This window comes from Kogia breviceps, chromosome 3, assembly GCF_026419965.1.
Source record: "Kogia breviceps isolate mKogBre1 chromosome 3, mKogBre1 haplotype 1, whole genome shotgun sequence".
Lineage (NCBI taxonomy): Eukaryota > Metazoa > Chordata > Mammalia > Artiodactyla > Physeteridae > Kogia > Kogia breviceps.
Window position 1 is genome coordinate 25,257,686 of NC_081312.1, and position 10,173 is coordinate 25,267,858.

The 10,173-nt window shown below is 40.8% G+C and overlaps 1 protein-coding gene across 3 annotated transcripts in view; it reads left to right on the forward strand.

Moving 5' to 3' along the window:
• Nucleotides 1–5,351, forward strand: part of ALKBH1 (alkB homolog 1, histone H2A dioxygenase) — a 28,171-nt gene extending 22,820 nt beyond the window's left edge. Inside the window, exons 5-7 of one of the 3 annotated variants that reach the window (XM_067027983.1) lie at nucleotides 3,135–3,328; nucleotides 4,176–4,419; nucleotides 4,679–5,351. In XM_067027983.1, coding sequence (XP_066884084.1) covers nucleotides 3,135–3,328; nucleotides 4,176–4,419; nucleotides 4,679–4,801 — 561 coding nt within the window. In that variant the 3' untranslated portion in view covers nucleotides 4,802–5,351. Of the gene's footprint in view, nucleotides 1–3,134; nucleotides 3,329–4,175 lie in introns of all 3 variants that reach the window. The other 2 variants (XM_067027984.1, XM_059057643.2) reach the window with 2 other exon arrangements.
• Nucleotides 5,352–10,173: the final 4,822 nt, after the last annotated feature.

Here is a 10,173-nt window from a genome sequence, read left to right on the forward strand (position 1 = left end):
GCAGCTCAATATTAAAAAAACAAACAACCCAATCCAAAAATGGGCAGAAGACCTAAATAGACATTCTCCAAAGAAGACAGGTGGCCAAGAAGCACATGAAAAGCTGCTCAACATCACTAATTATGAGAGAAATGCAAATCAAAACTACAGTGAGGTATCACCTCACACTGGTCAGAATGGGCATCATCAGAAAATCTACAAACAACAAATGCTGGAGAGGGTGTGGAGAAAAGGGAACCCTCTTGCACTGTTGGTGGGAATGTAAATTGATACAGCCACTATGGAGGACAGTATGGAGGTTCCTTAAAAAGCTAAGAATAGAATTACCATATGATCCAGCAATCCCCCTATTGGGCATATACCCAGAGAAAACCATAATTCAGAAAGACACATGCACCCCACTGTTCACTGCAGCACTATTTACAATAGCCAGGACATGGAAGCAACCTAAATGCCCATTGACAGATGAATGGATAAAGAAGATGTGGTACATATATACAACGGAATATTACTCAGCCACAAAAAGGAATGAAATTGGGTCATTTGTAGAGATGTGGATGGATCTAGAGACTGTCATACAGAGTGAAGTAAGTCAGAAAGAGAAAAACCAATATCGTATATTAACGCATATATGTGGAACCTAGAAAAATGGTACAGATGAACCGGTTTGCAGGGCAGAAATTGAGACACAGATGTAGAGAACAAATGTATAGACACCAAGGGGGGAAAGTGGCGGGGGATGCGGGTGGGGGTGTGAAGAATTGGGAGATTGGGATTGACATGTATACACTAATATGTATAAAATTGATGACTAATTAAAAAAAAAGAAAAATGAGGAAGAGGAAGAGAAACAGGACATGAGTATATTGTTAATATACTGAAATAACAAAAATATACTGAAGCCTATTTTTTTAAATGTGGATGAAAGATTAGTGTGTGTGTGATAGGTTTCTAGTTGTTACTGTTCGCATTCCTGTTAATGGATTGTTTCTGCTACATTGAATCCTCTGTGCTTTGGAGCAGGTGTGTACCAAATTGTCTTTTGTCTCAGTAATAATTACTTACTGAAGACAAAAAAAAAAAAAAAGCTCACTTCTCTCCAGAGCTGTGACCATTGCTCCAGCTAGTCGACACTAGTGGGGATGTGAGACAAAAGTGGATTTTCTAATCAGATTTGAGGTTGATTGAGTAACGGGAGGAAGGATAGAGGAGCTTCAGCCCAAGGAAGAGTATCAAGATGCTGCTGGCTTACATAGCCAGACTAGCCCTCAGCCTCATCTGCATAGGAGGCTGCTGCCTTGTCATTCTCAGAAATTGTATATGTTTTGTAGAGAGGGTGTTCTGGCCTTTGCTTTTCGTTTTTTAAGAGAAAAAGTATATTTATGATCCTTAGGTACAAAAAATAGAGGCAGTTCAGGGGGTAAGTGCTGAAAATTACTTCCATTTTAAGGTCCTGCCTTGACCACAGTGTAAGTCGGTTTAAATTCAGATGTTTTGAGCGGGTCATCCCATCAGATTGACCAGTGAAATCACATGAAACTACGTTGCAGGCTGAGGGGTCCAAAATCAAACTGGCTGTAGTATTTGAGTTGCCTTTTTTTTAAAAAATAAACTTTGTATTGTAGTATAGTTTCAGGTTTACAGAAAAGTTGAAAAGGTAGTACAGAGTTCCCAAATACCCCACACCGAGTTTTCCCTTTTATTAACGTCATATTAGTATGGTACCTTTTTCTCAATTAGTGAACCAATAGCAATACAGTTTTTAAAAAAAATATTGGTGGGCTTCCCTGGTGGCACAGTGGTTGAGAATCCGCCTGCCGATGCAGGGGACACGGGTTCGTGCCCCGGTCTGGGAAGATCCCACATGCCGCAGAGCGGCTGGGCCCGTGAGCCATGGCCACTGAGCCTGTGCGTCCGGAGCCTGTGCTCTGCAACAGGAGAGGCCACAACAGTGAGAGGCCCGCATACCACACACACAAAAATATATATATTGGTATTTACTTATTTATTTGGCTGCGCTGGGTCTTAGTTGCAGCACGTGGGATCTTTGTTGCTACATGCGGGATCTTTTAGTTGTGACGTACAGGCTGTTAGTTGCAGCGTGTGGGATCTAGTTCCCTGACCAGGGATCAAACCCAGGCCCCCTGCAATGGGAGCGCAGAGTCTAAACCGCTGGACTACCAGGGAAGTCCCAGTAATATATTATCATAATAGTGAAGTCCATACTTCATCTGTATTTCCTTAATTTTTAACTGATGTACTTTCTGTTCCAGGATCCCATCCAGGTTACATAACATTTAGTCAGTGTGTTTCCTTAGGCACCTCTTGGTAGTGATAGTTTTGAGTTGCCTTTTACCCTAAGAGAACTATCCTGTTTGGGAGTGGAGTATACCAGAGAGAGGTGTAATTGCTTCATATGTTGACTCTATACAGCATGACTTTGTCTGATTTATCACTGCATAGCACAGTGCCTACCATATAATAGGTGCTCAGTATTTTGAATTGACCCATTATTAGATTACTGGTTGCCTCAAAAATGGATGGCTATTAAGTAGTACAAACTACTATGTATAAAATAAATAAGCCACAAGGATGTGTTGTACAGCACAGGGAATATAGCCAGTACTTCATAACTATGAATAGAGCATAATCTATAAAAATTTTGAATCACTATGTAGTATACCTGAAAGTAATGTAACATTGTAAATCAACTGTACCTCAATAAAAAAAATTTTAAGGGATGGGTAAATCATGCTATATTAATATTACATGTAATAGAGAACAGACTTGTGGTTGCTGTGGGGGAGGGAGGGATTGGAAGTTTAGGGTCAGCAGACGCAGACTTTTATATAGAGAAATGGATAAACAACAAGGTCCTACTGTATAGCACAGGGAACTATATTCAGTATCCTGTGATAAACCATAGTGGAAAAGAATATTAAAAAGAATGTATACATAGGTATAACTGACTCACTTTGCTGTACGGCAGAAACTGACACAACATTGTAAATCAGTCAGTCCACATATTACATGTAAATTAGATGATTTTAAAGTGGTAATTAATCTTATGCCACAGTTTCCTATTTTCCTGAGATCATTGTTTATTTTTCTTATTCTCCCTACTTTTATCAAAGAAATACTCAGCAGATCATTATACACCTTTCCCTTCTGACCTGGCTTTCCTCTCAGAGCAAGTAGCCGCTGCCTGTGGATTTCAGGGTTTCCGAGCTGAAGCAGGTATCCTGAATTACTACCGATTAGACTCCACACTAGGAATCCATGTAGACAAATCTGAACTAGATCACTCCAAACCCCTGCTTTCGTTCAGGTAAGTTGGGTCTAGGGATTTTGAATTACTTTTTATCACTTCATTCCTTTTTCTAAAGCACTTTTAAGCTTAAATAAATAAAACATTAGATTTTTTAAATGGTTGGACTCTGTAATCTTTCACTTCTGGGCATCTTAGCCATGTATCGTAAGTAAAATTAGCCTAGTCTTTTAGAGTAATGACCAAATTACAATGAATATTTCTGTTTAAGATGCATAGAGTCTGTCTTTTATAATGAGAGGTATTGTCAGTGTCTGTGGAATAGATAAGTGGTAAAGGCCGTAAGGCAAAGTGAGCAACCTTTTTGGAATAGAGAAGAGCAAAGCACAGAAGCCCGAAAAGTTTACTCTCCTTGTCTCCCTAAATGTAAGTTTATATTTTTGCAAAGTACTGCACCTGTATCTCATGAGGAAAGTGCAAGAACAGAATCTTTTATTAATTGCCTTATCTTTAAAGTAAACAGGAATGATAAATATATAGTAAAGGACCCAAATAAATTTTAATTTGCTTATTTAATTGCTTCAGATTTTATTTTGCAGCAGTTCTGTGGGCTATAAGTTTAAGTAGCAGATCACTGGTAGCTGGTCACTCATAGACACAAGCTGGAAAAGAAGGATCTTAGCATGGTTTAAAAAGGAGGATTGGGACTTCCCTGGTGGTCCAGTGGTTAGGACTTGATGCTTTCACTGCTGTGGGCCCAGGTTCAGTGCCTGGTCAGGGAACTAAGATCCCGCAAGCTGCACAGTGCAACCAAAAAAAAAAAAATAGCAGTGGGCAGTAACTTTACCAATCATGGCTAATAACAGAAACTTACTATGTGTATTGTTTTACTTTTTTTTTTTTATAGCTTCGGACAGTCTGCCATCTTTCTCCTGGGTGGCCTCAAAAGAGATGAAGCCCCCACCCCCATGTTTATGCACAGTGGTGACATCATGGTAATGTCAGGTTTCAGCCGCCTGTTGAACCATGCAGTCCCGAGGGTCCTTCCCAGTCCAGAAGGGGAAAGCTTGCCTTGCTGCCTAGAGACGCCTCTCCCAGCTGACCTCCCCAGAGACTCAGTGGTGGAGCCCTGTTCTGTGGAGGACTGGCAGGTGTGCGCCAGCTACTTGAAAACTGCTCGTGTTAACATGACTGTCCGGCAGGTGCTGGCCATAGGTCAGGACTTCCCTTTGGAACCCATGGAGGAGAATAAAAGAGACATCATCACAGAGGGTTCCTGCCATCTGGATGATGAGAATAGCCAAGTAAAACGAGCTAGGTTAAACCCTGACTGCTGAGACTTGAAGAGCCCGATTCTTTTACTCAGGCAGATCTTACAGTAAATGACCATGCTGTTTTGTATTGCCGCAGACTTCAGCACAAAGACAGGCCAAAAGCAGAGACAGGGAAGAACTCATCATTGATCACACTGTTGCCTTGGAACCCATCCTGAAGAGAAAACTGATAAACCACTTTGGTCAGAGAAGTGCCTGACGTGATCCAGTCCTGGTTAGGTTTTGGCACTAACGTATGTGCGAAGTCCAAGGAGGTATGAGCTCCCACAACAGCCTTCTCAGCCTCGCCATTATCTCTGAGTGAGGTAGATGTGAGTTTCCATGTCTGTGGAATCTTTGAATACCTCAGGTTTTATTGATGGGAACCATAATTCCCTTTCCACCACCCCATCTAAGTGATTTGTGGTAAAATTGTGGTTCCATGAACCAACCATTAGTTTTACCTTCTTAATTCTTCCAATCAACACCAAATTCTTTGATCTTCTCTGGTCTTCACAGAAAAATCCTATACACTTAAGACAGTGGAACTGGAAATCACATCTAGAAAAGACAATCGCAGCTATCTCTCTTGCCTAAAAGGTAAATATATATAAACCCAAGGAAAGAGGGACAGTAGTTTCTCCAGATGTCTTTCAGGTCTGTAAACTCTTCCCGTTGGCTTTTAAATGCAATTTTAATTGTTGGACTGAAAAAGTCCTAAGGGTATTCTGTAACTGTTTTCCCCATGAATAAACTTACTCAGTTTTAAAGATCTGTGTCTATGTTTGAGGGTAAGTGTATCTGGGATTCGTTTTTTTCCTATTTTCACTTGCTGTATTGTTCATGCTATTGAAGCCTTCTAGCTGTTTCTGCCCTAAGTATTCTTTGTGGCTGTCTCACAGGAGAGAATATTCCTTGATACTCCAGTCACTGCTGTTTTTTATATTGTAGACAGTATGGAAAATGCTCGAAGCACTGAGTTTAATCTGTGTACCTCCACCAGCTCACCTCGGTATACCCTGAGTCTTTTTTTTTTTTTTTTTTTTAACATCTTTATTGGAGTATAATTGCTCTACAATATACCCTGAGTCTTTAAGTTACCTTATGTCTCGGTGGGGCTCAGTTTCCTCACTCATAAAATGAAAATATTTATTACCATCTTCCTAGATGGATATTGCTATTTAAAACAATAATGGAAATTTAGTGCTCCTTTCTAGAAACATAATATTGCCAATATTTTATTACTATCTGGACTCTTAGAAACATCCCAGCTTATTTGTTTGTGTGGATGACTGACCAGAAGCTGCTTTGATACCTGCTGCTTGTGAAATGACTTGCCAAATTTGCATTTCTCCTCTGTCCTGCCTTTTTTTTCTTATGAGTGTTGAATATTGAGTTTATATTGTAATCCTTGGTAGGTTTTTTTTTGTTTGAAGGAATAAAAATTAACAGGTTCATCCTTTATGTGTACATACATAGGTTCTAAAATTTGTTTGTGGTAGGATAATTTTATATAATTAAAATTACCACTGGAAGAATCCCTTAAATTTTTCATAATGTACATTATATGAACACTGTGTACATTATATGTGACCCACTGAACACCAACACATGTCATTTAGTAAATCCAGCAGTCAGCTTATCTTTCAGCATTAGAAGATTGCTCTTTAGTCAGGTGATTATCAGATGAAGGTATTGGCTTGTGTTCAGTGTCAATATTGTACAAAAAATACATGTTCAAACTGTAAACTCACACTCCATCAAGCAAGATATGTATGCTGTGAGAAGCATGTGGAAACTGAGGCCAGCCAAGAGGATGGAAGACTCCTCTCTCCCAGCCCACGCTTCCTCTAGGGATGTGCTCCTAGACTCATTTGGGGGCTGGAGAGGGTTGAGCAGAATTGCTTGCACAGTTCACTTCTCTCTCGTTTTTATGTATATTTCTGTGAGGCACATATAGTTGAAGATGTATATAATGCAACTATATTTTGACAGCAGAAGTTATACAGCTCAAGGAAAAAGGAAAAATTGGTGATTTTTCTACATTTAAATGAGGATGATCCCCCCCACACCAAGTTTGTTTTAGTTGTCTACCAGATGTTTTTGAAGTCAGGTGTCAGCAAACTATGAGCTCCCCTCTGTTTTTGTACTGCCCATGGACTAAGAATTGTTTGTACATTTTTAAATGGTGGGGGGAAAAACTCAGAAGAATAATATTAGTGACACATGAAAATTATATGAAATTCAAATTTCTGTGTCCATAAATAAAGTTTTATTGGAACACAGCCACACTAATTCATTTCCAGATTATCTGTGGTTGCTTTCATGCTAAAATGACAGAGTTGGGCTTCCCTGGTGGCGCAATGGTTGAGATTCCGCCTGCCAATTCAGGGGACACGGGTTCGTGCCCCGGTCCGGGAAGATCCCACATGCCGCGGAGCGGCTGGGCCCGTGAGCCATGGCCGCTGAGCCTGCGCGTCTGGAGCCTGTGCTCCGCAATGGGAGAGGCCACAACAGTGAAAGGCCCGCGTACCACAAAAAAAAAAAAAAAAAAAAGGTCACAAATGTTAGGTCTGGGGAAACTGGCACTCTGATGCTCTGCAAGTGGCAGTGTAACTTGCTATAACCTCTAAGGCTCAGTTTGGCATCATGTAACCTGTAATTCTGTTGTACATCCCAGTTGGGCCAGGGCAGTCCTGAATGATGTTCCCTTTTCCTCTCAGAAGGGTTCTGGTTTGATGATAAATTATATGGTCATCCTAATTATGTTCTAAAATGTGTACCATTTGACCCAATAAATTTCACTTCTAGTTGAGTCTAAGGGAGTAATTAGAGCTGTCTGCAAGATTTTTGTATAAAAATGTAATAGTCGGGCTTCCCTGGTGGCGCAGTGGTTGAGAGTCCGCCTGCCGATGCAGGGGACACGGGTTCGTGCCCCGGTCCGGGAAGATCCCACATGCCGCGGAGCAGCTGGGCCCGTGAGCCATGGCCGCTGAGCCTGCGCGTCCGGAGCCTGCGCTCCGCAATGGGAGAGACCACAGCAGTGAGAGGCCCGCGTACCACAAAAAAAAAATGTAATAGTCTGTTTGAAATAAGCTCAATATCCAGCAACAAGGAGCTGGTTGATTAAATTCATGTATGTGTTCAATAAATGGTTATTGAGCACTGTTCTTTGATTTGCACAAAGTACCTGCTTTTGTGGTGCTTATATCCTAGTGGAAATGATATAACCATACAGAGGAAAACTATAGCCATTAAAATTCATGTTTTGGAAGAACAAAGATATGAGGAAATACTTGTGTTTAATGAGAAAATCCAGTTAGGAAACCATGCATAGTAACCTAATTCTGTATAGATTGTTTATATATTTTTTAAAAACTGGAAGGATAGGTACACCAAAGTGAATGATAGTGGGATTATAGTTGATGTTTCTTCTATTTGTGCTTTTCTGTATCTCTTTATTTTTACATTGAAAATTTTTTTGTCTTTTTTTAAAAATAAATTTATTTATGGCTGCGTTGGCTTCATTGCTGCGTGCAGGCTTTCTCTGGTTGCAGAGAGCGGAAGCTACTCTTTGTTGTGATGTGCAGGCTTCTCGTTGCAGTGGCTTCTCGTTGGAGAGCATGGGCTCTAGGCGTGCAGGCTTCAGTAGTTGTGGCACGCGGGGTTCAGTAGTCGTGGCTCGCGGGCTCTAGAGCGCAGGCTCAGTAGTTGTGGTGCATGGGCTTAGTTGCTCTGCGGCATGTGGGATCTTCCCAGACCAGGGCTCGAACCCGTGTCCCCTGCATTGGCAGGCGAATTCTTAACCACTGCACCACGAGGGAAGTCCCTGAGTCATTTTTTAAATAAAGAATACATGCTTGAATTTTTTTCCAATTAAAAAAAGTCCTTTACCTTGTAATTCTGCCTCTACTTGAAATATATTAGAATGCAAATCTAAGAACATCAACATTGTCTAACAAGAAGAGCTTGGTGGAGGAAACTATTTTATGTAATAAGATACTATATAACCACTACCAATCACATTTTAGAGACATATTCAGTAATCAGAAGAACTGCTCAATATGTTAACTGAGAAAAACAGCTTAACAACAGAACGCACAGCATTTTACCAGTGCTTTTTGTATGCACAGAAAAGGCTGGAGGGTTATAATCTTACATCTCCCAAATTTTCTATCACCAGCACAAATTGCTCTTTTGAAGGCCTTTGTGATGCTTTTTTGGAAGGGGCAGGTAAGGCACACACTGCACTCAGCAGCAGTAGCTTTGTAGAGTGTCCACTCACCTTTTTAACTGCCCTCATCAGCTCCATTCCAGTCTGAGGCCCTTTCATCTGGCTAAGATGGATCTTGTCACTACTGCTTGTTTATTATTTCAGTAGAGCCTCTTGCCTGTTTCCAGCACCCTACATCAGATTTTTCCTAAAGCATCCCAGGCCCGCAGTGAGACAGAGATGGGCTGAACAGGACAAACTCAGCAAGACTTGGCTTGCCACGTTCTAATTTTCCCAATTCCTTTTTTACTAAGATAAGCTGGTCTTATCCATTTTCTGTTTTCCCTTAATCTAAAAGGTTGGTTTATTAGAATAGGGGAAAAAAATAAAACCCTAATACCCTAGGTAGATTCTACTAAGGCACATTAGAATGGCAATGAGGTGGAAAGGAGCCCGAGGAATGATTATTGATCTCAGTGTGAATGAGGGGCTGGCAGAGCTAGGCAGGAAAGACACCTCACCTGTTTTCTCCTGCTTCGAAGATTACAGTGGAAAAAGCAATGCAAATCTAGTTTCTTGGCCTGCGTAGTACATTTTTATTGAGGATCCTTTTGATCAACTATCCTATCCAAATTTGAGCCCTCATGGAAATGAGTTTGTTGGTTCTTAATTAGATTTATTGGAAAAACAGGTTTCTAAGATAAGATGGTATAGACGATGGGAAGTGAAATAGAGTGGTTATCAGGAAAGCTAAATTTTAATAAAGCTCCAACACTTAGCTGTGTGACCTTGAATAAGTCACTCCACTGAGCCTCAGTTAACCTTTTTTGAGCAACCCAGTTTTCTCACCTTTAAGGAGGTTTGACCAAGTAATCCTGTGTTACCTACCAGCTCCGCAATGCTGGTTCTTCTAAAATGAGAAATTAATCTCAGAGTTTGGCTAAACAGCAAGGCTACCCAGTAAGCAGGATTTTTGGTAAGGAAATCAAGTGTTAACCAAGGGAAAGAGGAGGGTAAGGAGGGGTTAGGGAAATGCAAATCAAAGCAATGAGATGTAAGTAAATGAGATGTTTGTACCCATCTATTGGAAAATTTAAGGAGATTTTTAACCTCTTGACTGTTCTTTTTACTTCCACCCCATTTCTTAATGGTAAATACGGCTCTGCTTTCAAAGTATCCAGAGTCTAATCCCTTCTTTTTGCCTGTAGCGCCCTGACCCAAGCCACTATCATCCGTCAACTGGATTATTATTGCAGTAGCCTTCTGACTTCTTCCATGCTTGTCCCCACCTACTCCTATAGTTGATTCATAGTTTATTCTTAACTGTGGCCAGAGAGAAGTTGTTAACACCTACGGCAGCTCATGTCACTCTGGTGCTC